The sequence below is a fragment of the Mesocricetus auratus genome, unplaced genomic scaffold (assembly GCF_017639785.1).
Source record: "Mesocricetus auratus isolate SY011 unplaced genomic scaffold, BCM_Maur_2.0 Super-Scaffold_100009, whole genome shotgun sequence".
NCBI lineage: Eukaryota > Metazoa > Chordata > Mammalia > Rodentia > Cricetidae > Mesocricetus > Mesocricetus auratus.
Window position 1 is genome coordinate 65620635 of NW_024429193.1, and position 27577 is coordinate 65648211.

At 50.7% G+C, this 27577-nt stretch overlaps 1 protein-coding gene across 1 annotated transcript in view; it reads left to right on the forward strand.

The window, feature by feature from the left end:
• Il6r (interleukin 6 receptor) overlaps positions 1-25041 on the forward strand; it is a 52456-nt gene extending 27415 nt beyond the window's left edge. Inside the window, exons 3-10 of the mRNA XM_013120699.3 lie at positions 852-975; positions 3008-3192; positions 3522-3688; positions 4227-4368; positions 16794-16837; positions 17805-17871; positions 18813-18912; positions 21467-25041. Coding sequence (XP_012976153.1) covers positions 852-975; positions 3008-3192; positions 3522-3688; positions 4227-4368; positions 16794-16837; positions 17805-17871; positions 18813-18912; positions 21467-21698 — 1061 coding nt within the window. The 3' untranslated portion in view covers positions 21699-25041. The remainder of the gene's footprint in view (positions 1-851; positions 976-3007; positions 3193-3521; positions 3689-4226; positions 4369-16793; positions 16838-17804; positions 17872-18812; positions 18913-21466) is intronic.
• The last annotated feature ends 2536 nt before the right edge of the window (positions 25042-27577 follow it).

The window sequence follows — 27577 nt, forward strand, 5'->3', positions numbered from 1 at the left end:
AGGGCCACTGCTAAGGACATGTGGCTGATGGTGGAAGCCGTCTAACCGAGAGGCAGATTTGACAGGGCTGAACCTACAGCCAGGCATCTGGGCTTAACTCCTGATACATCCCTCCGATTCCTCTGACAGAATGAAGTGCACTTGGTCGTGTTAGTGTAGAGTGTGCAAAGATTTAAGTGTTTGAGCATGAAAATTCTGCCCGGCACACGCGGAACTCTCAGATGGAACACCCCGAGGATTAGCGGGTTAAGGGTTCCCTGGGCTCCAAGGAAGACTGTGGGGTTCATGCCCTGAGTGCAAGCCCTGCTCTCAGCCGCGTTTTCCTTGTATCTCATGCTGTCCTTCCATTTTCCCTGTTATGTCCAAATCAGTTCATTTCAAGTGAGGAAACTGAAGAGAGACGGACTGCATCTGTGAGGCCGAGGGTGCTGGCTTTGTATCATCTTCTCAACCCTTTAGAGCTGCAGTGCTCAACCTTCCTAACGCTGTGACCCTTCAATACACGACCCTCGTGTCGTGGTGACCCAACCATAAGATCATTTCATTGCTACTTCATAACTGTAGTTTTGCTACTGTTACAAAATGTAATGCACATACTTTTGGAGGTAGAGGATTGTCAAAGGGGTCACACCCATTGCTTTAGACTAGAAAACCCAAAAGGTGTTGATGCCTCTCTTCCCTTGTTGGGGATCTGCTGGCCAGCGCGTGCCTGGGGAGTTGTGTCATTCCACCCACGGCTCCATGCTGAGCCAAGTAGTCCCTCAGTCTCCTCTGGGGGGGGGGGAAGAATGATGTATGTAGCACAGGTGCCCGGGAAGCTGTGCACCCCTTCATCCCAAGCTCTCTTTCAGTTCCTCCAGAGGAGCCTAAACTCTCCTGCTTCCGGAAGAACCCCCTTGTAAGTGCTACTTGTGAGTGGCGTCCGAGCAGCACCCCCTCTCCAACGACCAGGGCTGTGCTGTTTGGAAAGAAAATGTAAGTGATGGGCGGGTCTGAATGTTCAGGGTTAGTTGGTGCTCACTGGGGCCCCAGAGTTGGGGCAACAGGGTTGGAAGGCTGCAAGCAACTGTTGGACTGACTGGACAGGGGCCATTTTCTTCTTTTTTATGTTTATTTTACTTTGTGCATATAAATGTTTTGCCTATGTGCATGTATGTGTACCACACGCATGCCTATCAGATCCCTTGGAACTGGGGTTATGGGTGGTTGTGAGCCACGTGGGTGCTGGGAGTTGAATCCAGGGTCCTCTGCAAGAGCAACACGTTCCTTTAAACACAGAGCTCCAACCCCAGTACCAATGTTTTATCAGTAGAAAGTATTCCAAATCTGTCACATTGGGGTTAAAAAATAAATAAGTAAAAAGAATTCCTCTAGAAAAAGGACTGAGCCCCATGCTGGACACGGTGGTAATGCAGTTCAGCTAAGTGCTGCATGCTGGGGCTCAATGAGTTTGATTAGTTTGCTTAAGGTCATCTAACTAGGAAGTGGTTCTAGGTGGTCAGGAAGAGAACACAATCCCAGGATGGGCTGCCCATTTTCCATCAAAGGGTTTGGGGTGTTTCCCTAAAGAAAGTGGTCAGAGTATGGTGGTCCTCTTTGTTGGTTCTTTCTGTGGGTTCAGTTTCCAACAGTCAGCCACGGCCCCAGAATATTAGGTGGAGAATTCCAGAAGCAAACAATTATGTGCTTTAAGTTGTGCCATTCTAAGTATGCTTATGAAGTCCCACGCTGTCCAGCCCAGACTCCCTGTGCTGTTGCACAGAACTCTTAGTCATCTGTTGGTCGTGCTCTCAAGCCTGGCCCCAGCAAGAGCAGCAGGAACGGAAACCCTGAAGGCTCGGGCTCCCCCAGCAGTGTGGCAGGACATTAGAAGCACACGGTGTGCCAGGGCATGGCCCGGTTCTCTGCCGTCTCAGGTCTCTTTCCGAAGGGTCTGGGAAACACCCCCAGCACACGTGGGAGAACTCCCATATTGCAAAGCCAGTGTGGTGGTCAGCAAGGGTTGAGCCCAAGGTTCAACCTGAGTCTGAGGTTGGTTACTTGTTTTCCAGTGGCGGGGAAAGGGGAAGTGGGAAGGGTCTCAGGCTTCCAGGTCAGGTGGGATGGTATCTGATCTCCCTTGACCTTCAGAACTCTTTCCTATTCTGCCCCCTCCTTTCTATCCCTCCTTTGGTAATGTGTGAGCATTTCCAAGGCGTGCTCTACCACCTGAGGGCAGATCTTTTGAGCACTGGGACAGGGAAGGACTTTTCTTATTCATTTCTGCATCCTTTATAGTGTAAAGGACAAGACCCAGAAAGGAATTCAGAGGTCATGACACACTGACAAGAGACAAGAGGGACCTTCTCCTCTGCTCCTCCTGCATAGGCTGGACGCTGCCAAAGACCCTATCAGACAGACAGGCATTAATGCCTTTAGCAGTAGACCCTATCAAATAGGTGTTAATGGCATTAGCATCCCCATTTTCTAGGAAGAAAAACAAGCACTTGGGGTTGAAAAGCTTGCACAGAAAGTAATAGAACTGGACATCGGCTGAGTTGAAGCCCAGAAGCTAGACATCCGTTTCCAAGCTTTCAATCCCTGGGCCAGACTTAATTCTCTTGAAAAAGAACAGAAATTGCTAGCACGTTTGTGTTAGGAATATTGTCCGAGGAGGACTTTGACAGATTCCATGGTGGGCGAGCGACAAACATGCCAGGCAGACAGAGCTTAAGTGAGAAGCTTTATTAGAAAGGGAAGGGAGAAGGGGAAGAGAAGAGAGAGGAGGGGAGAGAGAGAAGAGGGAAGTAGGAAAAATCCTATCTGACCCCTAAGAGGAACAGCGGGAAAGAGAACAGAAGTGGGTGGAGTTTTTCTTTTAAGGGGTCCTTTGCATCTGCATGCAGACTACGGAGTGACATAGCAGCCATAGGACCCTGGGCTGACCACGGTACTGCCTGACCAGGGCCAGACCAGCATAATGGCCGGGTCCTTACAGTCTGTGCCCTCCTTCTGTTGTGTCGCCCAGCAACAAAGCCAACATGAAGAATAACTTCCAGTTGCCCTGCCAGTATTCTCAGAAGCTCAAAGGCTTCTTCTGCCAGGTGGAAATCCAAGAGGGCGACAGAGTTTACCACGTAGTGTCACTGTGCGTCTCAAACAGTGTGGGAAGCAAGTCCAGCAGCAACGTTGCGTTTCACAGCTTAACCATGGGTAAGTAAGCAAGTCCCAGCCCCCAGCTGCTTCCGTCTCTTGCCGGTATGGTCCCGATTTACTCCCGGGAGAGGCAGGAAGTTGTGCAGGGGGCTTGGGAGTTGGGTCTTTCGAGGCATTGTTGACAAGTGGATGGGGGTCTTCTCAAGATGAACATGGGGTACTGAGGGGTGTCCAGCGACTGAGTCCTCGCCTACTAGCTGCAAGGCCCGGAGTTCCATTCCTACTAACTAAATAAGATTTAAACATTTCTGGGAAGTGGTGTCTACCCGGGGGTGGGTGTCTGCAGAGCCTTGGTGCTGCATAGAAGCCCTGTTTCCTCTCCACAGTGCAGCCTGACCCACCTATGAATCTTGTGGTGTCGGCCATACCTGGAAAGCCTCGCTGGCTCAATGTCAGCTGGCAAGACCCTGAGTCCTGGGACTCAAGTTACTACATGTTGAAGTTTGAGCTTCGATACAGACCTGTGTGGTCAAAGTCATTCACAGTGTGGCTGGTAAGCCATTTCCTTTGTTTTTTTTTTTTTTTCCAGTGGGTGGAGACAACGTTTCACCCAGTAGTATCCTTGAACTCATGACAATGCTCCTAAGGGCTGTAATTACTAAAGTGAGCCTCCATGCCCAGATCAAAACTTTTTCTAAATAGAAAAATGCCACCTAGATCGTTGGGGGAAGCAGACACTAGAAAAGAAGTGAGTTCTGGTCCAGCATTGTATCTTTCCATCCTTCATAGTCTTGGGTGGGCCATTTGATTTTAGAGGTCTTGGCTGTGTCTTTATAAAATGAGACAGGCCAGACACTTTCTGACCGGCCTGCTTGTGAGCATCACAGCATAAGACCAGTGCTCGGCTCTGTGTAAAGCAAGAGCCACAGCTTGTGGGCTTCCGTAACCCAGTGTCTTATCCCGTGTGGCTGAGAACAACTCCATCTCTCTCAGCCACCTGGGTGGTGTGAGCCTGTCTGTCAATTGGAGAGCAGGGTGGTCAAGGGCGCCCTCTCCCTGTAGGACGGCACTAACCGCATCTCTGTTCTCAGCTCCCGGTGGCCCAGCATCACTGCGTCATCCGTGACGCCTTGCGAGGCGTGAAGCACGTGGTGCAGCTCCGTGGAAAGGAGGAGTTTGGGACTGGCCAGTGGAGCGAGTGGTCCCCGGAGGTCACGGGCACTCCTTGGATAGGTACCTGGGTCTGTGTGGAGGGGGTTGGGACACATCTAAGCTTATGAGTATATCAGCAGTCTAGTACTGTGTGGCAAGCCATGCTAAACCAACACCCCCCTCTTCTTGTCATTTCTTTTCTTTTTTTTTTTTTTTCTTTCTTTTGGTTTTTCGAGACAGGGTTTCTCTGTGGCTTTGGAGGCTGTCCTGGAACTCGCTCTGTAGACTAGGCTGGCCTCACAGAGATCCACCTGCCTCTGCCTCCCGAGTGCTGGGATTAAAGGCATGCGCCACCAACGCCCGGCTCTTCTTGTCATTTCATTGAAAGAGTGCTTCATTTATTCCAGGTAGGCCTAGGACATACTATACCGTCAAGGAAACCTTGAATTTCTGATTCTCTGGCCTCCATCTCCCAAGCACTGGGTCACTCCGTGGGCCACAATTTCTCACTCTATTTGCCCAAGTCTGGCAACTTGTCTTGACCTGGAGGGTCAAGATCCAGCTGCACTCCTGTGATTGGTGGAGCTCACTGGAGTCTGGGCCCTTTCCTCCTTCCACTTCTTCCTTCCTTCTAGAAGGTGAGCCTCGATCGAGGGCAGCAGGGATGGAGGAGAGGGCAGAAGGACGGGGGAATCTCCAAAGAATTATAGGTGAGGTTAATTGACTGAGGCTATTTATCTGGAGGAAATGACAAGGTGGCAATGTTTGGGGGGAATTATTGAAATCTCCCAAAGCATGCATGTGAGTCACCTCTCACTGCTAATGACAAAAGTCTGAACAAGTCAGCTTAAGGGGAGAAAGATTCTTTTGACTCAGGGTTTCAGAGGACTGGGCTGGTTCCATTACTTTGAGGCTGAGGTGGGGCAGATCGAGCTGCCAGCCTCTGGGCATGGCAGCAGGAAGCAGGAGAAACAGACTAGAACAAGACATCCTCTCCAAGAGTGTACCCGGAAACCTGCTTCCTCCAACTAAGCCTCACCTCCCAGTATATCAAATTGTGATTCCAAGCCAGGTGTGATGGCGCACGCCCTTAATCCCAGCACCTGGGAGGCACAGACAGGTGGATCTCTGAGTTTGAAGCCAGCCTGGTGTACAGAGAGTTCTAGGACAGCTGGAGCTACATAGTGAGACCCTGTCTTCAACAATAATAATTTGAAGAGAGGTTAAGTCAGAGGCGAAGCCTACAGCATGCAGGTGTCTGGTATATTTCATATCCAGACCTAAAAACATGCTTCTGATAAAATGAATTCCAGGAAGATAATGAAGACGGTAAGTTCAGCAGTTTGTTTTGCTTCAGGACTCAATAGGTAACCCAGGGTAGTTTCAAACGCAGACTTAGCCTCCCGGTTTGAGAAATCACAGGCGTGTGCCACCAATCCCGTCTTCTGAGCTTTCCATCAATTCATACATGCCCATGGGAAAGAAGTACAAACAGATTCATGACTCTGTCCATCAGGTGGTGCTCACCTTCCTGGACTAGCTCCATTTGGGGTGCTTCTACTTCTGCTAATGTCCTTCTCTTTTTCACTCCCTGATAAAACCCATTTGAGATGTTATCTTCTGGTGCCTTGCTGTGCAGGGTTAGGATTTAGAAGGCAGGAATCTCCCTTACCATAACGAGGGGGGGGGGGCAGAGGGAAAGGAGAGGAGGAGAGAGAGACAGTCTACTCTTACGTGGATGCTTCCAGTCTCCCTGGTGATGCGGACCCCATCACCCCTGGTAGCAGGGCATCTCACGGTCCTCAGCATTAACTCCAGAACGGCATCCAGGCTCACTCTGAGTCACGTCTTCCCTGTCTTGTTGCATGCTTGACCCACACTAGGCATGCTCACATTTTAGCCGGAAAACTTGTATCCTCGATGTCGCTGATCAGCAATTTCCATCCATGGCCCTCACCCTACTACCATTGCCAACACTCCCTTACCCCCTACCCCACCTTGCTGGAAAAGAGTTAGGTCCAGTCTCTAACCTACGAAAGACTGGTTGGGATACTTCACCAGTTGCCACGGCTCCTTTTGAACAAAGCTGCCTTTTTTCCTTCCCTCAAGACAGGGAATTTGTCCTGGAATTCGCTCTGTAGACCAGGCTGGCCTCGAACTCAGAGATATCCACCTGCCTCTGCCTCCCCAGTGCTGGGATTAAAGATGTGTGCCACCACAGCCCAGCCCTGACACATCTCTTATGAGTGTGGGGCACAATGTAGTCTTAGTCATGTTGTGAGGTTAGTAGCTTATGACACTGTGCAAAGGACATCCCCGTACAGGCCCACAGTTGTTTCTCCTTCTGTCTCCACAGCTTCCTTTGAGACAGTCTCATGTGACCCAGGTTAATCTTGAACTCACTTGTAGCTCAGGATGAATGGTGTTGGACTTCTTACTCTCTTGCTTCTATGTCCGAAGTGCTGGGATCACAAGTGTGCATCACCATACCTGGTTCATATGGTGCTGGGTATTGAATGCAGGGCCTCACGTATACGAGACAAGGACACTACCAACTATGCTACACTCCCTGCCTAGCCATGAACTGCTTTAAGAATTCCTGTTTGGGCTGGGTGTCTTGACGAATGCATTTAATCCCAGCATTTGGGAGGTGGAGGCAGGTGGATCTCCATGAGTTTGAGGCCAGTCTGGTCTACAGAATAGCCAAGGCTACACAGAGAAACCATGTCGGGAACAAAAAAAAAAAAAAAGAATTTTTGTTTGGGGGCTGGAGAGGTTATTCAGTGGTTAGGAGCTTTTGATTTTCTAGAGAAGCCCGGTTTGCGTCCCAATACCCACATCTGGTGGCTAATAACCACCTGAACACCAGCGCCCTCTTCTGGCTTCTGTACATCATGAACACACACACACACACACACACACACACACACACACACACGCACGCACGCACGCACGCACGCACGCACGCACGCACACATTTTTCAGTAACACTGACCTCTCTTGCTTTCTTTGCTGTACTAGGAGACCCAGTGCTTTTATATCTGCCACTGATTTACATCCCCAGCCCAGTCCATAAACAGCTTCTTCAAAAATATTTTTGGCTAGCAGTGGTGGAGGCAGAAGCATTCTGTGAGTTCAAGGTCAGCCTGATCTACATAATGAGACCCTATTTCAAAGCAAACAACTACAACAAAAAACCGCAATTGTTTTTGATTGTGGTCCAAAGTGCATGACATAAAAGTTACTTTAAAAACTCTTTTGCAGATTTTTGAGGTAGGACCTCATTATGTAGTGTAGGCTGTCCTGAACTCTGGTTTTCATCAGTTCCCAAGTACTAGGATTACAGGCACGCACCACCACCCCTTGTTATTATAGCCGTGTGTGTGTGTGTGTGTGTGTGTGTGTGTGTGTGTGTGTGTGTGTGTGTGTGTGTGTGTACAGGCCAGAGGTCAACCTGCTGTGTTGGGCCTTGTGTACTGTCCCCTCCCCCATTTTTGTTATAAGCGTTCTCACTGACCCAGTGCTTGCTGAGTAGGTTAGGCTGGCTGGGTAGACGGCCCCTGGGATGATCCTGGCCCCATCTCCCTAACCCTCAGAGCTGAGATCACACAGCCATGCCTCACACCTGTCTTGTTTTTATCTAACGTGGATTCTGGGGCATTGAACTCAGGCCCTCAGGCTTGCAAGGCCAGCCCTGATTTTAACTATTGTTAGTGGTGTTGAGAACATCATAATGTCGCCCACCGTTCTCCACCCCCCATCCCCAGAACCTTTGCATCTTGCAAAGTTGGAATCCCACACCCTTAGACAGTCACTCCCTATTCCTCTCCCTCTTCCCTGGCTCCTGGCAATGTGCATTCTAGTTTCTGATTCTGAATTTGACTGGTTTTTTTTTTTTTTTTTTTTTTTTTTGGTTTTTCGAGACAGGGTTTCTCTGTGGCTTTGGAGGCTGTCCTGGAACTCGCTCGGTAGACCAGGCTGGCCTCGAACTCAGAGATCCGCCTGCCTCTGCCTCCCGAGTGCTGGGATTAAAGGTGTGCGCCACCAACGCCCGTGAACGTGACTGTTTTAAACACTTCAAGTAAGGGGGGTTGTGTGGAAACCTTTGTGTCTGACTTTTCTCACTCAGCGCAGTGTCTTCACGGTCCATTCAAGCTGGGGAGTGGGCCAGCATTTCCTTCCTGGTGGAGACGAGAGGGAGCATCTTGTTGTACACAAACATTATGCTATGTTTCTCCGAATTTGACTGTAGACAATTGAGCTGCCTCTGCCCTTTGGTATGTGACTGACACTGCTGGCTGCTCAAATTTAGTTCTTCTGTGTATATACCCACGAGACTGTAGGTGGGACTGCTTACTGTGTCACACGGCGACTCTGGTTTTAGTGTTTGAGGAATGGCCACACAGCTTTCTGTAGTTACTGTTGCGCTTTAGGTTACTTGAGAGTCCACAAAGGTTTCTCCACTGATGTAGACCAGGCTGGCCTCAAACTCACAGAGATCAGAGGTCCACCTACCTCTGCCTCCCAAGAGCTGGGGTTAAAAACAGTCCATTTTCCCCTCAGTTTATTAACTCTCTCTCTCTCTCTCTCTCTCTCTCTCTCTCTCTCTCTCTCTCTCTCTCTCTCTCTCGTGTGTGTGTGTGTGTGTGTGTGTGTGTGTGTGTGTGTGTGTGTGTGTGTTTCCTAGGCCGACCTCAGTCTTCTGGTCTCAGCCGCTCTTGTAGCTAGGACTACAGGTAACTACCCTGTACCTAGTGTCCATTCTTCTTTAGTAGTTGCCATTCTGATTTGTTTTGTTGAGGCAGGGCCTACAAGCACACACCACCACATCCCACCATTTGTCTCCTTTAGAGAAATGTCTGTTCAGGTAGAAAGGTCTTTCTGTGTAAGCCCAGCATTGTCCCGGATGACCTCACTCTGCCCTCGGGAATAACCACAGGAAGCCTCCCTGTACACTCTGATCTCTGAACTCTCCTGGGGTTCCTGGAGGACCTGCATCCGCTTGGGCTGCTCCCACTTTCAGCCCGTTGGCTGCCTGGGTTGGTTTGTGGGTTCCTCACCTGTCTCTCAGCCTTGAGTCTCTGTCCAGATGGCATCCAGGTGGTATGTCGGGGTGGAGACACTTGGGGAGCTCTGGGTATAGTCTTGGACTTTACAGCTTTGGACTCCATGCATGAGTGACCGCATGAGCTCATCCAGAGCCCTTGCCTCCTCACACAAACCAGAGAGTGGGCTCCCGTCCTGGCCAGGGAGGCAGCCCCCAAGGCAGTATGTGACAAGAGAGAAGCCTCTGCGATCCTGCCCTGGGGACACAGCAGAGGGACTCAGATGCTTCCCAGGCAAGAGGGGTTAGGTTGGAAATTGGCAATTAGTTTTGTAAAATGAGACAGAGGCTGGGGCAGGAAGTGAGGCCCACCCAGTGCATAGGGCTCCTTGGCTATTGGACTGCACTGGTGCATTAAATACTGCATTTTGGTGGCCTCCAGACTGCTAGGACCTTTAGTTCTCCAGCTCCCAACAAAAGGAAGCCTCCCCGCCCCAGCCTAGGTAGGGATGATGACTCTGGAGACACAGAAGTCATAGGAGGCACATTGCACGTGGGAATCAAGTTGGATGTCTTGTCCAAGGTGATTAGCATCCTGGGGCCTTAGCCTTGTCCTCTGTGATGAAGAGATGGTACTTCAGGGGCTTCTGAGTCCAGTGTACAAACCGTCTTCAGAGAAGGACCACATGTGGGATTAGCAAGGTGGTGTGGACTGGGCCATGTCAAAGGTGATCTCCTGTGCAGTGGGTGTTGGGGGAGGGAGGGGCTGGGACACCTCAGAGGTGCTCTCCTGGGTGCCACCCTGAGCCTACTTAGCCAGAATCTGGAGGGGTAAAGGAAGTGGGGGTTTGAAAACTCCTTTGCGGTGGTTTTACTGTGGGGCGTGGGGCGGGTGTGAGGACTGCTCCACTGATGAAGGCATGGGCCAGGAGGCTGCTGTGGGACCGGAGTGGCGGAAGGGGCCTTGGGAGCTTGAGAGTCTTCAGGTGCCACACCCCGAGGCTGTGGACTCAGCACAGCTTCCTGTGTGGGGAGTGGGGGTCTTAGCCTCATGCTTTAGATAGCAAGGCCAGGCCACTGCCTTCAGCCCCCAGAGCGGTGGCTCTGAGAGATGCTGCTGCTGACGTCAGGGTAGAAAATGGAGGCTCTTAGCACAGGGAGCAGAGACTCCCTGTGCACAGGACACCCCCGAAACTCCTAGAGCGGGAGGTGGGAGCGCCCGGGACTGGTTCCTGGAGCCCATTTCCAAATGAATGTGAGCCGAGTGCTCGGGAAAGCCAGTTAGGGAGCTGGCTGTGGCCTGTGGTCACTTGGAAGATTGAGACAGGGGGATCGAGTTGGAAGCCATGCATAAGACAGTGATTTTATGCTTCAAGAATATCCTTTTAGCTCTCTGTCATAGTCCCCAGGAGGGGGAACCACACAGACTAGAGGTTTGTACTTCAGGGCATCGGAGACTCTTAGTCTATAAGCCCACTGCCTAGCTTCTCTGGTTTAGGAAGCAAAAGCTGACAAAGAAAAATGGGGAAGGGGAGTCTAAATCCACACCATGCCCATCTCGCTATCTACAGAGAGCCATGATGTAAAGGGTGGGGCAGGACCGTAAATTACCCGAGAGACAGGCAACCGGACACGAGTACCTGGCCATGTCTCCTCTACTGCCTCTGTCTGGGCTGAGGATAGTGGGGTCTTAAACATGCTCCTGTTTTGAAGAGGAATGGGTCAGGTGGTTTGTGGGATATAAGCTTTTTTATTTTTTTCTCCAAGAAAGGGTTTCTCTGGCTTTGGAGCCTGTCCTGGAACTCACTCTGTAGACCAGGCTGGCCTCGAACTCACAGAGATCCTCCTGTCTGCCTCCCGAATGCTGGGATTAAAGGCGTGCACTACCACCGCCTGGCGGGATATAAGAATCTTAAGAAACCGCACTCACTGGGGCCTGCAGAGTTCTTTGTCCCTCTGTCCACTCCTCTGTTAGATGAAGAGTGGAAGTTTTTGTGTCTTCCCTCCCTCCCTCCCCTCTTCCTGCCTTAATTTGGTTTCTGTTGCTCTCTTAAGACACTGACCAGAGCAAACTTGGGGAAAAGGCTGCACTTTTCTCAAGCCTTCCATTCTCCTGGTGCCTCAGCCGTTCCCAGCACACCACCCGCACCTGGCACACAGTGCTCATTAGGAGTCAGATGGCCTGCTGCCTCAGGTCTGATAGCTGACTCTGCCCCTTGCTAGTACGACTTTGGGGAAGTACCTAACTCAGCCCCAGTTTGGTTATTTGTCACTTAGGAGTACTGACACCTGCCTAAAAAAACCCCAAGCCTGGCACCTGCCTCCCAGAGCCTCGAGGCGTCAGTGACTTGGAAAGTGGCATTACAGCGCAGGCGGTGAGCCGGCTGTCACCCAGGAAGGACATCTTCCCCACTCCTCATGTCTCCAACCTCCCCAGTACCAGCATTACAGGAGTGTGTGTCCCTCAGACCAGTGCCAGCATTACAGGAGTGTCCCCCAGGCCAGTGCCAGCATTACAGGAGTGTCCCCCAGGCCAGTGCCAGCATTACAGGAGTGTCCCCCAGGCCAGTGCCACACCATGCAGTGCTGAGGGGCAAACCAAGTTATGTCTCCAGCTCCAGAGTGGATATTTTTAAACTTTTAAAAATGTTCATTTTTGGAGGCATACAGACTTGGTTTAAATGCCACTTCGGGAGTTGAGGGGATGCTTTTGGAGAGAAACAAGTGAGAGACCCTGTCTCCAGGGAAGCAGACATTGATAGAGACCCTGTCTCCAGGGAAGCAGACATTGATAGAGACCCTGTCTCCAGGGAAGCAGACATTGATAGAGACCCTGTCTCCAGGGAAGCAGACATTGATAGAGCCCCTGTCTCCAGGGAAGCAGACATTGATAGAGCCCCTGTCTCCAGGGAAGCAGACATTGATAGAGCCCCTGTCTCCAGGGAAGCAGACATTGATAGAGCCCCTGTCTCCAGGGAAGCAGACATTGATAGAGCCCCTGTCTCCAGGGAAGCAGACATTGATAGAGCCCCTGTCTCCAGGGAAGCAGACATTGATAGAGACCCTGTCTCCAGGGAAGTAGACATTGATAGAGACCCTGTCTCCAGGGAAGCAGACATTGATAGAGACCCTGTCTCCAGGGAAGCAGACATTGATAGAGCCCCTGTCTCCAGGGAAGCAGACATTGATAGAGACCCTGTCTCCAGGGAAGCAGACATTGATAGAGACCCTGTCTCCAGGGAAGCAGACATTGATAGAGCCCCTGTCTCCAGGGAAGCAGACATTGATAGAGCCCCTGTCTCCAGGGAAGCAGACATTGATAGAGCAGGGTGCTTGGTGTTTTCTGGCCTCCATACACTTGCATGGGCGTGCCACACATACAGTACACACACACACACACCACACACCACAATACAGTACACACACACCACATACAGTACACACACAGTACACACACACCACATACCACAATGCAGTACACACACAGTACACACACACCACATACCACAATGCAGTACACACACAGTACACACACACACCACACAGTACACACACAGTACACACACAGTACACACACACCACACACAGTACACACACACACCACAATGCAGTACACACACAGTACACACACACACCACATACAGTACACACACAGTACACACACACCACATACAGTACACACACAGTACACACACACACCACATACAGTACACACACACACACCACAATGCAGTACACACACCACATACAGTACACACATAGTACACACACACACATACAGTATACACACACATACCACACACACACCACACACCACAATGCAGTACACACACACCACATACAGTACACACACAGTACACACACACACACACACCACACACAGTACACACACACACCACAATGCAGTACACACATAGTACACACACACACACATACAGTACACACACAGTACACACACACACACCACAATGCAGTACACACACACACCACATACAGTACACACAGTACACACACACACACCACACACACACACAGTACACACACACACAGTACACACACACACACACAGTACACACACACACACAGTACACACACACACCACACACCACAATGCAGTACACACACACACACCACATACAGTACACACATAGCACACACACACACATACAGTATACACACACATACCACACACATATAGTACACACACACACAGTATACACACACAGTAAACACACAGTACATATACACATACTCACACACACAGTACACACAGACACATACACACCACACACATACAGTACACATACACACACACACTCTCACACACATACACACAGTACACACACACAGTACACACACAGTAAACACAGTACACACACACACACACCCTCACATGCATACTCTCTCACACGTACATGCTCACACACACATACACACACAGAGGAATAAATATACAAAAATTATAGCTCTGCTACTTTCTACTAACTTTGAGAAAGTTGTTTTCCTTTTTCTTGCCTCAGTTTCCCCATCTTTAAATTTAAAAAGAGGTATTTCTTCCAGTGTGTGGTGTGTGTGTGAGGATAGCATGCTTGCCAAGGCACACACTGAGAGGTCAGAGGACAGCTCCCGGAAGCTGATTCCTCCCCCCTCAGCTCTGTGGATGGAACTTGGGTCTTCTGGCTTACATGACTGGGGCTTTCCTGAGCCATCTTGCTGGCACACTCCATACTTACTTTTTTTTTTTTTTTTTGGTTTTTCGAGACAGGGTTTCTCTGTGGCTTTGGAGGCTGTCCTGGAACTCACTCTGTAGACCAGGCTGGCCTCGAACTCACAGAGATCCTCCTGCCTCTGCCTCCCGAGTGCTGGGATTAAAGACGTGCGCCACCAACACCCGGCTCACTTACTTATTGTTTTAAAGTTTTATTTGATGCATATGGGTGTTTTGCCTGCATGTGTTATGTGCCCCACATGGGTGCCTGGTGCCAGTGGAGGTCAGAAAAATGCATTGGATCCTCTGGGACTGGATTTACAGCTGGTTTGGGGCGGCTGTGTGGTTGCTGGGAACTGAACCCAGGCTCTCTGCAAGAACAGCGAGGGCTCTTAACGGCTGAGCCACCTCTCCAGCCCATTCCCCGTCTTCAGCGATCCCAGCAGGTGTGCTGACTCAGGCACTTGAGAGGCTAAAACAGGACTTCTAAGTTCCGTGTCAGCCTGGGTTACACCGTGAGTTCCAGAACAGTTGAGCTAAAATGTGAGACTTCGTTTCGAAACCAAACAACGACAGAAGAAAAGCATGAGGGGAAACAATGTGGTGGTTCATACCTATAATCCCAGCACTCTAGAATATTTAATTCAAGGTCAAAGGTCAGCCTGGTCTATCTACATAGTAAGTTCCAAGCCATTGTAGGTGGTAGAGAAACCCTGTCTCACAAAACCAGCCCGCCCATGCACACGTGTGTGCGGTCCCTGGTGGGATTCAATGAGGCTTATTGTCAGGGTTCTAGGCCATAAGGATGGAGGGGCCTGAAAGGCCTCATGTGATGTTGAACTTGACAGGATCTGGGGAACCTCTGGGCTGAGTGGCCATCAGTGGTTGGACATTTTTCTGTTTACTGCTGCTGGTTTTAGCTGCTGGTTTTGTTCTTTTTGTTGTTGTCATTTTCCAGACAGGGTTTCTCTGTGTAGTCCTGGCTGTCCTGGAACTCACTTTGTAGATCAAGCTGGCCTCAAACTCAGAGATCTGCCTCCTGAGTGCTGAGATTATAGGAATGTGACACCATTGCCCGGCTGACCTGTTCATACTGGGCTCAGCTGGGAGGAGCATAAAGGTATGAGATGTGAGTCCTTGCCACAATTTGAGGTTCATTTCTGAGTTCACTTGCTGTGTGAACTTAGACAAATTGCTTTCCCTCTCTGGGCCCATTTCCTTTTTTATACAATGAAGCAGTGGGTGGGTTCCTTGTCAACGCCTCCTGTGTTGCTGTGTGGTTTTCTCTCTTTCTGCAGATGGCACAGCCCTTTGAAAATCCTCTCCCAAGCAGAAACAGACTCACCCTATCCTCCACCCCTTAGCTGGCGGTTTGTTTGTCTACTCCTGGGTCTGGGATACTTAATGTCTTATACTTGGTGGTATTTTTAACTCTAGTGGAAAAACGATGAGATGACAAGAAAATCTGAGTCACTCTGTCCCTCGCCTGTCCCTCGGCCCCAGCTCAGCTTTGATTCTGGGCCTCCTCTTGCCCCAGTGACTTCTGTGGAAAGCTGTTCCCAAGAGGGAGTGACTTCTGCCTCAGCTGTCCCCGCCCCTCTTTATCATGGTGCCCTTTGCCCGTCCCAGGCATGAGTCACTGATCCTCCGTACATTCTATTGCAAAAAGGATAGTTTAAGGAATTACTGTTAATAGTGCTTATATCTTGTGATATGTATCCTTTGGGCCTTTCCCTTCCTGTGTATGTATTGTAATATATAATGTAATATAAGCATGAGTTCTAGAAACTTTGAATCAAAGCATATGTCTTTTTTCTATACATTTTATCTTTAACATTTTTCTAAAATATGTATTTTGGGGTTTTATTTTTAAAGATTTATCTCATCGTTTTCAGTTTTGGTTTATGCCTAACCCTGTGCCCGTTCACCGCATGTCTGCAGGCCTGCAGAGGCCAGGTGGATGAACTTTAGGTGAAATGGAGCTTCAGAGGGTGGTGAGCTACCATGTGGGTGCTGGAAATCAGACCTGGGCGCTCTGGAAGAGCAGCGGTGCTCTTAACCACTGCACCATCTCTCCAGCCCCCTTGAAGCTTTATTTTTAAGTCCTGGCTGGCCTGGGACGCTCTGTGTAGACCAAGCTGGCTTTGATTTCCCAAAGTCTGGGCTTAAAGGCATGCACACCTTTTATTTTTAGTGGACACAGAATAATCAGTCACATTTGTGGGTCCATTGGATGCATTTACATTGTGGAGCAGAAAACGTTAGGGACTATCTAATATGCTCTGTCACAAATGACAGAGTTAGTCTTCGGGCGTTGGAGAGTTCCTTATTCCCAGCATTCTGCTTTGAAAAAAATTTTTTTGTAGCCCAGCAGCAGCAGTGACACACACCTTTAATCCCAGCACCAGGGAAGCAGAGGCTGGTGGATCTCTGTGACTTTGAGGCCAGGCTGATCTACAGGGCGAGTACCAGGACAGCTGAGACTACACAGAGAAACTCTGTCCTGTCTCAAAAAAACCCAAAACCAAGCAACCAACCAAAAAACCCATTTTGAACTCTATTGATTTTTTTTAAATTTCTATTTCTGAGATAGGATCTCCTCTGTACTAGCCTTGAACTTGAGGCACTCCTTCCTCCTCAGCTTCCCTGGTGTTAGGACTTGGACGTGCCACCAGCCCATTCCGTTCCTCTGTGTTGCTCTGACTGGGTTCCAGGGTCCATGAGTCACTAACACAACCCCTCTTTCTACCGCAGAGCCCAGGAGCACTCCTGCAGGGATCCTTGGGAACCCCACGCAGGTGAGCTTGCCCTTTTGGAAAGGACCAGGACATGCGCTGCTCCCCCATTCCCTCCACCCCCCAATCTGGTTTCAGTTCCAGTTGGGTCTTCTAGAGTATGGCTGTGGGCCAGTTCCCTGTCCCTCGACGCTATGAAGCTCCGTCTGCCTGGCTCTGGTGGCTACTGCTTTACTGAGCTGTTTGGATACCACTGACTGCTTGGTTTGAGACCAGATTCAATTTATCCATGGCCTCCCTTGTGGCAGCCTGCTATCGTGAAGTACTGGAAAGAGGATTATGTCTGAAGCTGCTTAACAAATCCCTTTACTAATCCAATTTCCCACCCAACTCTGTCTCCTCGCGGGGTCCTTAATTCCCTCAGTATTGAGCTGGAAGCTTTGTTCCTCTGCCCCCTAAAGCACAGAGAAGGAGGCAGAGGTTTGGGCCTCACACGTACAGACTTCACAGGGCTGTCCTAGAAAGGATGTCTTCAGGGGGCTGTCCTTGTGGGGCTTTTTGGTGCCTTCACGGACAGAGGCAGCTGAGTTTTCGCCTCTCAGGGCAGGGAGCTCCAGGCAGGTCCTAAGGAATTGTCACTAGCTGAGCACTGGCCACCTTCTCCACTCCGTGGCTAAATCTCAAAATTGGATCCAGAAGCCGGACTTCAACCCATCTGGACTCAGAGATCTGCCCATCGCGTAGCTAGCTAGTGACAAGTGGAGTTGGGAGGAGGCCACCGCTGCACCTGGCAACAGACCCCCTGGACAGCTGCTTCGTTTACTGAGCATACCCTCTGTACCTTTGGGAGACACACTGGTGGAAAGAACTCTTCACCTGGCCAGGGAAAATGAGCGCACAAACCACCCTGTGACCGGATGACGGTTGACGCAGGTTGGGCACAGAGAGGTTCAGGAGGCAGGAAGGAGTGGTGGCTTTCGGAGTGTGTAGCAATGAGGAGCAGGCTGCTGATGAGGGTCATCTCTCCTAGGTCCCGGATGAAGACGACAACGAGGAGGATCTGTCCATGCGTTCTGTAAGAGCAACAAGCACGCCGGGTAAGCGCTAGTGTCTTGGCATTCCTCTGGTCCACCGAAGAGCTCTCTCACTTGGACACTTAGCAGAGGGTCAGAGGCAACAGCAACCTTCATTGTTGTATGTAGCTCGTTGCAGTATTCAGGACTGAACCCAGGATGTTGAGCATGCTAGGCAAACCTCTACCAGTGAGCTGCAGCAGCTGCTCATCTTTCCTTACTTCGTATGCTCGTTTGGTGTTGTCTGCTGAGCTCCAATGAGGCCCCGTGAAGGGTGGGCTGGGTCAGTAGGCTAACTTGCAGTCCGTCGTCAGGATGACTGAGTAGGCTATGGACATCATTGCTGCAGACTGAACTGGAGGATCCGTAGAAGGAAACCTGTTTAGGGAGCCACGGGCTTTGTTTGCACAGTTGCACTGGTCCAGCCAAGAGTGTGGCCGCTCATCAAGGTTTCTACGGACTGGGCAGCAAAGGGGCTCAGCGAAGGTTGAGAGAACACTTTGGGCGGGAAGGGATAGGTGGAGAGCCCTGCAGGAGTAGGGACACAGCGTGTATGGATCTTGAATGCCAAGTTGGGGATAGGCGAGAATTGACACCCCGTGGAGAAACTGCTCCCAGATACCATACGTGCTCAAAGTCCTTGAGTCCCAGTGACCCAGCCCTAGTGGATCCACCACTATGGAGTCCTCAGAGCCTCTGCCTGGTACAGGACACCAGGAAAGCTACTCTGAGAGTTGGCTGCCAGCTGAGAATCAGTCCCGGGATCACCCGTGAGTGGGGCAGCTGCTATGCTAGGAGTCTGCACGGCTCCTCAGAGCAGGCTCTGGCCAGCAAGCGGGCAGTTTGCGCCTCCCGGAGCAGAGTCTGCTTTCTAGTACTCCCTGACTGACTTTCTTCTCCCTCCCCTTCCTCCCTCCTGCCCTTCTGCCCACCCCCTTTCCTTTCCTCTGCCCCGCCCCCCACAGCCTCAGAGCAAGAATCTTCCTCCATATCACTGCCCACATTCCTGGTGGCTGGAGGAAGCCTGGTGTGTGGGTTGCTCCTCTGTGTCTTCATCGTCGTGAGGTGAGACGGGCCCCGGGGCTCTGCGCTGTACTCTGTGTCTTAGCTTTCATCTGTCCGTGTGGTCGTCAGAATTCAGCAAATGAACATACAACACGCACCGCACCTACAGCTACTCTGAGTCCTGGGTCGGGTGCTGCAGGAGGCAGGGGACAGGAAGCCATGATGAGGAGGATGAGGAAGGCCTTTGGGAGAGAGTTCTCCACACGCTGGCTCCCGAGGACCTCACAGTGGCCCTGAAGCTGGCTTGACAACACAGCAAAAGACACCAGGCTGTGCCCGGCCCAAGACTGTTCTTGTTTTCATCCTTCCCTCCTTTCCTCATCTGCAGTGTTGGGGTTCAAATCCAGGGCTAGGCAGGAGCTCTGACGCTGAACTACATCCCTGGCCTCAATTGTGATGTTCCAGTGAAGCAGTGAACCAAATAACTGTCCAATGGTTGTGCAGAAGACAGGGGTCTCAGTGGGTCGGGACAGCTTTATACTTTGGGGCCAAACAGTGTGTCAACACTTGGGGACTGCCTCTTGATGCTTCTCCATAGGCACAAACTCAGGTGTTCTGCTTCTAATTCTTCCTCCCTTCCTTCCTTCCTTCCTTCCTTCCTTCCTTCCTTCCTTCCTTCCTTCCTTCCTTCCTCCCTCCCTCCCTCCCTCCCTTCCTTCCTTCCTTCCTTTGTCTGGGTTTTTGAGACAGGATTTCTCTGTTTAGCTTTGGAGCCTATCCTGGCACTTGTTTTATAGTCCAAGCTGGCCTTGAACTCACAGAGATCTGCCTGTCTCTGCCTCCTGAGTGCTGGAATTAAAGTCACGAGCCTCCATGTCCAGCCTTTGTAAACCTCATATTCATTAGCAATCAGGTTTTCCTGTACGAACGTAAACCCAGGTGAACTGTTTCCAGGGATTGGAAGATGTTTTGCATTTATAAACAGCTCTGTGATGGACATCTTAAAGTTCTCCCACACTTGTATCCTTGTCTCACTCACTGTTCTGTTCCTGTGAAGAGACACCATGACCTGGGCAACTCCTGGAGGAGAAAGCATTTAATTGGAGGCTTGTTCCAGAGGCCGAGTCCATGATCATCGTGGCAGGCATGGTGTTGGAAAAGTAGTTGGGGGCTATATCCTGACCCAGAGACAGAGAGAAGGGGAGAGAGAGGGAGGGAGGGAGGGGGAGAGTGAGAGACAGAGAGGGAGGGAGGGAGGGAGGGAGGGAGGAGACTAGGCCTAGCTGACTTGGGCTTTTAAAACCTCCCACCCCCCAGTGACACACTTCCTCCAATAAGGACACCTCTTAATCCTTCTAATCCTTTCAAATGGTGCCACTTCCTGGTGACTAAGCTTTCAAATATATGAGTCTGTGGGAGCCGGCTGTTCTTACTCAAACCACCACAGTCATTTTTAGGATATTTTCTGAGAACATGAGTTCCTGGGTCAGAGGGTCTGGGTGTTTGGCAGTCCTTGGTGTAGCAGTGTGTCCTGTCACGGGGAGAGTTCCACTCAGCGACTAAGCACTCGTGCCTTCTCACCCCTGCTGGGCTCTCTTCCTGCATCCAAGAAACATTCTGTGGATTGTTTGTGCTGTTTGGCTAACAGGCCAAGAGCCAACGGCATATTCTGAGCCAGCCATCAATCATTTGTCACAACAAGAACAAGAGTAATCTGCTGGTACAAAAAGCCCAAGAAAATGCCCAAATTTTGTTTTGACATTGGCTTCCCTCCTCCCTCACAGCCCTTCCTTGGGTAATTGGCCTGGGAGGGAATTGAGGAGAGTCCCCTTACTCCCCCCGATCCAGCCAGCACACCGAGCATAGGGCCCCTTGGGACAGAGGCCCCCCCCCGCCCTTGCAGATCTGCATCTGCAGCTCAGCTTTCTTCAGGCTGTCAGCTAGTTGCTGAGCCTGGCCTGGGGCCCAGACAGCACGCTGAGGAGGCTGTGATGAGAGCGATGCCTATCTCCTTCCTGCCCACCATTGACTTTCCTGTCAGATGAGTCAACACGTGCCCAGCGGTGCCTCCTCGGAGCATGCAGTCTCCCCCACTGCGGGTGGGGTGGGTGGGGGCGGGTGGAGGTGTGTGGACACTCACGGATGGGAATGCTGACCGCCTAGGACAGGAGAGGACACGGACCGCACAGCCTGTTTTCTGCTGTTCATTGCAGGCTGCGAATGATCGGCTTCCTGCCAGCCTTAGTTGGGCCAAGTCCCGTTTTTCCTTCCCCACTGAGAGAATATTCTTCTCTTCGTTTTACGTGAATGATAGAGAACTGATGGTGTGTGCCTCACGGGCAGCCTACGGGCAGCCTCTGGGGACTTTGGGAGTGCATAAAGCAACAGTCACATTTCTTTCCCTTTGTAAATGGGCCCAGTGAGGTGTGGCCTTGGTTTTGAGCCTCTCCAGCTCCTCAGGGCGTTGGAGACCTCTGGTAATGATACAGAAGTAAGCAGAGCCTGGGCACACCCAGCAACCAGGGCAGCCAGCTGCTGCTGTGTTTTCCACCCTGACATTGGCCTGGGAGGAAGCTCACGTCGGTATGTTTGTTTTTTGTGTGTTTGTATAAAGGCTCAAGAAGACATGGAAGCCCCAGGCTGGGAAGGAAAGCAAGACGAGTTCTCCCCAGCCACATTCCTTGGGACAGCTGAAGCCCAACTTCGTACTGGTTCCCCTCCTCACCTCAGCAGGGTCCCACAACGGCTCCAGGCCTGACAACACCTTAAGCCACAACTGCCTGGGTGTCAGGGACCCGCAGAACCCTTATGACACCAGCAACAGAGACTACCTATTCCCCAGATAGTCTTCCGGATGGTACCTGGCAGCTGGCATGGGATCAGATCAGCACACGTGCTCCTCGTGGCCATTCCAGTTCGCCTGGTCGGGGTGGGCTGGGCTGCAGCTTCCTTCTCCACTAGAGCCTTGCAGAAGGTCCAGAATGGGTGAAGACTGGCATAGCACTGCATCTGCTCCTAAGGAAGGGGTTGTGAGGGACACAGGCCACTACGAAGAGGCCACGACAACTCTGGATAGAGGGGCTTGTTCTACACATTGTTAGCCTTAACAAGCCGCATCCCCAGGATAGCCTCAGGTAGGGGCGCCACAGGTTGCCCCAGTTGCCTAGCTCTGGCTCACTCTCCCAACTGACCTTGTCGCTGGAACTCTTAAAATCCAAGCGCCTTTGACATTCTCTTTTCCTGGGCCATTAAGCCTGAGGAGGAAGCCCGTTCCTACTTCCCTTCTCACTACCTGGAAGCCACTGGGGAAGCGGCTGGGAGTTCCGCTTGTAGTGACCGGTATCTCAGGGCCTGATGGTTTTAGGTGAAATGACTTTCTCATAAGCATTTTTCAAATGTGAATGATAATCCTAGGCACTGCAAAAGTTTTATTTTCTTCTTTGATCTCAGGGCTTCAAGAGGAGCAGGATGGAAGCAGGGGAAGGACGGGTGTCCACTGTCCCTGCTGTAGTTGAGGGGACACAGCCTCTGAAAACATGGTCTCCCAGGGGAGGGATGGTGTTAGTGAGGAGTTCTGCCGTGGCAGATAGCATAACTACTTTACTCCAGCCTTGCCCATACTGGTTTCAACTGGACCTGAGCGATTAGGAAAGACGATGTTCATGTAAAGAAAGCTGAACTAGAAAGATTGCATTTGCTTTTTGCTTTTTACAAAACTGTTGCCTGAGCCGGGCGTTGGTGGCACACGCCTTTAGTCCCATCACTCGGGAGGCAGAGGCAGGCGGATCTCTGAGTTCGAGACCAGCCTGGTCTACAGAGTTCCAGGATAGCCTCCAAAGCTACACAGAGAAACCCTGTCTGGAAAAACCAAACAAACAAAAAAAGGAAACTGTTTCCTCACCAGGACTCACTGTGTGCTGGTGTAGGGACTACCCGGGGGTGTTGAGGGGGGAGGGCATGGTAACTTTGTTTAGCACAAAAGCCAAGTCAAGTGAAAATCGAGAAAAATGACTATTTTCTGTAACAGAGAAGACTTTAGTTTCGTTCTGTATCTTGTTTTTTGTCTTAAAAAGTATAAAAATAGTCTGTCCTCAGCTTCAGGGGATGAATGCTCGCCAGGCTTGGGAAGGAAGGGTGTCAGCTTCCTGCCCCTCCTCACTGCCACCGTGGCCTTCCTCGCTGTGTGGAGTCCCTGCATGCAGTCCTGGAGAAGCACTGAACACCTCAGTCGCTTTCCCCTGGGGCTCTGAGAATTCTGTGATGTTAGTGTCACCCGGGAGACCACAGAGTGCACACCTCAGTCGCTTTCCCCTGGGGCTCTGAGAATTCTGTGATGTTAGTGGTCACCCGGGAGACTACAGAGTACGCTGTGATTACAGTGAGTTTTGCCTTCATTAACCCCCACATTACCAAATCCCAACACTTCCCTAGTAGCTTACCTTCCAGACAATGTTACCACCACGGGCCAGGAGGTGGAGTTCGGAAGCTACCGGAAGCTGTTCCGCTGTCTATCCCACAGCTCTAAGGTGCCCATCTCAGGCAGGTGGTTATTCCTACCGCACTTTGAATGTTTCAGAACCTGTCGCTGTCTTAGAAAAAGGTTTGTAAGTTGACAAAAACCAGGCAGGTACTCATGGTTTTTTTTTTCTGTTGTTTGTTTTTCTCCTTCTTTGTTAAGTTTCTGGGACTAAAGAGTAGCAAAAATGCTGTGAAAGGGGAACATTGGAAATAGTGACCTGCAAGGGACAGGAGAGGGGCCCACGCACGACTCTTCAATTCTCCACACTGGCTTTGCCCGAAAGCCGCTACCAAAGCCAGGCAGGGCAAGCTGGTGGAAGATTGAAATCCAGATAGCGCATTATCTCTCAAAGCTAAATAGCTTTGATCTCCAAATTGTTACTGCTTTCACTATTATTATGACAGGATACCGCCCCCCCCATCAAAGGATGCATTTTCCTTTTGACTTTTAATAAGCTAATGTCAATGACGTCTGTTTCCTCTGATCCCCAGCTTCGCTCAGGGCACGCAGGGATAGGCCCTCAGCTGCTTCTGGCCTCAAATCTGTGACTGCTGAATGTGTCTGCAGCCCACAGGCTGCCTCGCCAACAGTGTCGTCACTCCCTGCACACCTGCAGTCAGCAACCGGGCAGCCAGATGTGGAGGGTTTAGACAGATGGTTTAAACACAACCTTGACTGCTCTGCAGGGAGAGTAGAGCGCATACTGGCTCAAGTTCTCAAGTTCTAACGTGATCTTTGATTCTTACGGCATTAGCGAATAGCTTTAAGACGTTTCAAGGGAGTATCATTGGCTATGCACCTGAGATGTCTGGTGACTGAGTGCTCATCTCTCTGTGGGCATTGTCTTTGCAGCTGCTCACCTGGCTGTACGCTCACATTGACTCTGCCACATCCCCGATGTCTTGGGAGGAAGGAAATTGGTGTGTGGGGTTTACTGCCGTAATTAGGTTGGAGCCAGTGTGGAGCAGAGCCCAGCAGGTTGGGCCAGGGTTGGCCACGCTATGCAGATTTAAGGAATGCTTGGTTTGCCTAGGTCCTATTTTCCCTAGCAGTTCCTAGCAGGCTGACCTAGTTGAGGAGAATTCCCACACTCAGCTGCAGGTGGAGGTGGTGAGAACCTTTCTTCATTTGGAGAGACAGGGTCATCGCAAGAACGTTTTCCATGCTACAGCCTACAGTGAGGCGGTGACTGGAGACAGGTCAGCTGACTCAGGTCCTAGGGCTGGCGCTGGGGAGAGTCTGCCAAAGGTCTTTCCAGCTACTTGTCCTAGTGTGGTTGGGTGCCAATTCCAGGGAGTTTCTATGGCAACCTTAATGCTTATTAGGGAACACTGTCAGATTTGTGAACATATGCTCAGATGGAGAGCTAGTTTGCAGGAAAAGGGCTGGTACAGTGTAGCAAGCTGGAAGGGACAGAGAGAGACTTTCTTGGCTAGAGATCATATCCGTTAAGCAGAATACCTCAACGCTACATGTTTCTGTTTTTGAGACAATGTTTTTAAGGTGTTTACCTGTGTTACCTGCAAGCTGATACCTAAGCTGTTTTTGCAAGCATATAATATGTTTTTCAAAGTTTTATAATATGTTTTTTCATTGCTTTTTTTGGGGAGCCACTGTTTGCTTTAAAGTGAAAATTGTAACTGTTTGAAATAAATACTTTCTAAACTGCACTTGATGTGTTTTTCCTTTGGGAACCTTTTCACTAAAAGGAAAAATCTCATGGGATTAATGGGGAGTAAAGAGTGAGGAAGGCTAAATAATTAAGTAGGACTGTTTTTGAGGGACACAGTGGCTCACTCCTATAATCCTGACACTAGAAAAGCACAGGAAGGATGATTTCTCCAAATTTGAAGCTAGAGAGACCCTGTTTCACTTACATACACACGCACGCGCGCACACACACACACACACACACACACACACACACACGCACGCACGCACGCACGCAGCCAGTAACAATTTCTCAAAAGCCTTCAGTTAATAAAAGTTTTCCCCAAGCCAAACCCGGGGATTTCTGAAAGGAGGCTCATGTGTCTGTCGCATTCACATCGATCAGAATTAGGAGAAGGAAGGCCTACTCTTTAGTTATCTACTGGACCGTGGAGGTGGCAGTGGCATCCTGAGTGCCGCCCTGAACTCTTGGTTATTAGATGACTGAGTCTTCCCCTACTTTGGAGGCTCTTGGACAAGACAGACTTGGGCCCCAGCCATCTCTAGGTTCTAAACTGAAAAGTGACCATGATGCTTGTTGTTGAGAGCAGGCTGGGGGAGGGGTAGCTCCGGGCCAAGGCCTCAGCTCAGAAGATGCTGGAGTGGGTAGCACTGTTCCACCCCAAACTGGACCCTGGAAAGCCCCTCAGCAGCCTTCCCTTGAGGCTGGGGAAGTAGCACCGGAACCAGATGTCCCCTGGGGTGGCCAGACTGCTGTGGGTAGTGGGGAGAGCCAGGAGAGGAGAGAGCGGTTCCCTGTGGCTGTCCTGAGAGACAGTTACCAGCTCTGCACTCTCCAGAAGGCATGGGGGATCCCTCCCCCCACTCGTGCTGCGGAAGAGAGACAGATGGGCAGATGACGGAGCAGTTGCTGCAAGTCTCTGTTAAGAAGCAAGCATTATCTTTATTTTTGAAGGCACAAGGGAAGTTATGCTTCCTGCAGATCTGTGGGAAGTGCAGGTCCCACTGCAGTGGTCATACTCTTTCGGGGGGCAGTGTGCTGTGTGAGGGCTAAGTGGGATGGGAGTGGGGCAGAGCCCTGGGGCCCAGGGTCCTGGGAGTGTGGCCCGGTTGGTAGAATGCATCCCAGCATGCACAGGGCTTCGGCCCTCGGCACTGCACACTTTGGTAGAGGCGGTGCAAGGCTACTAGACACCTTAATGGGGGGAGGATGTCAGCAAGGTCATGAAATGCTCACACCACCAGCCTAGGAAATAACCTATCAAGATCAGCAGAGCTACCCAGTGTCCTTTAGGGAATAACCCAAGCTAGCCTGGACTTACGCAGTAAGACTGCCTCAAAAATAAATAAATAAATGAAAACCTAGCAGGACAGTTGCATTCTAGTGTGGATTTTGAAGTTCCGGGTTGCCCAGTAAGGTTCTGCTTCATTTTCCTCCTGAGGTCCTGAGGCTCAAACCCAGGGCCTCCCACCGAGTTCCATCGCTAACCCTTCTGTTTTTAAGTGATGGAGGCATCGAATCAGGGCACACAGGAGCCTGTGGCCAGTAAGCAATGAAGGAATCAAACCAGAGGAGGAAAGCTCCCCTGCCCAACACATACGTATTTGGTATTTATGTTTTCCTGCAGAACACAGTTGTGTCTCTGCAACACGTTAGAATCCTGTTCTCGAAGTTTGGAAGATCTGATGTGTGTCTCAGAAAGTTACATGAGCTCTCCTGGGATGACGATGGGATGGAGAGTGATATAAAACCTAGGCTTCCACCATGAGCTTGGGGCTTGGGGGTGGGGTGAGGGAATCCATAGCTCCAGTTCCAGACTGGCGTATGTCCGTGGGAGATTCCCCGGGGGATCTACCTTTTCAGGGCAAGGCTGATTTCACCCTCAGAATTCCAGTGGCAGAGATATCGCTGCCTGAGTGTCTCCACAGATGGGGGGCCAGCTCGACGCTCTCTGTGCTGGCCCCCACCGCTGAGGTAAGATTCTGAGGCAATGGTCCTATAGGTGTGGGTGAGCTAAGCAAGGCACTGTCTTAGGGAGTTCAGCTGTGTGACCCTTGCAAATGCTCACCAATGGGACTGGCTGACAATCCCACCCCAGCAGAGGCCTAGACAGACCTGAGGTTCTCACCTGAGTATCTAGCTGCTCTCTACCACCTGGCAAACGGCTGTGGCCTGGGGGAGGGGCTAGAGCACGTGGGGGAATCCATATATACATGTTGGGTGGAAACCCTCATTGGTATGCAGTAAGCCTTTCCGGGTGTAGCTGGTTGGGGATGCATGTCCAAACCCCTGTAAGTACCTCTCCCTACTCTGTAGGGAAGCCCAATAAATTAGTTGGTCCCCAGAGTGAATGTCACCAGACTCCTGTGGCCTTGGTTTGGGTTTGTGGTTGGGACCTTGAGAGGAGGGGCAGACATGCTTTACTCTTCCCCCAAGGAAGGGATTTTAGCAACAGTAGTTACTGCATCATCAGCCCTGTTGGTTATCAAGGAGTCTCCAGACCCTCTTCTATCAGAACCCACTCCTAAGGCTGG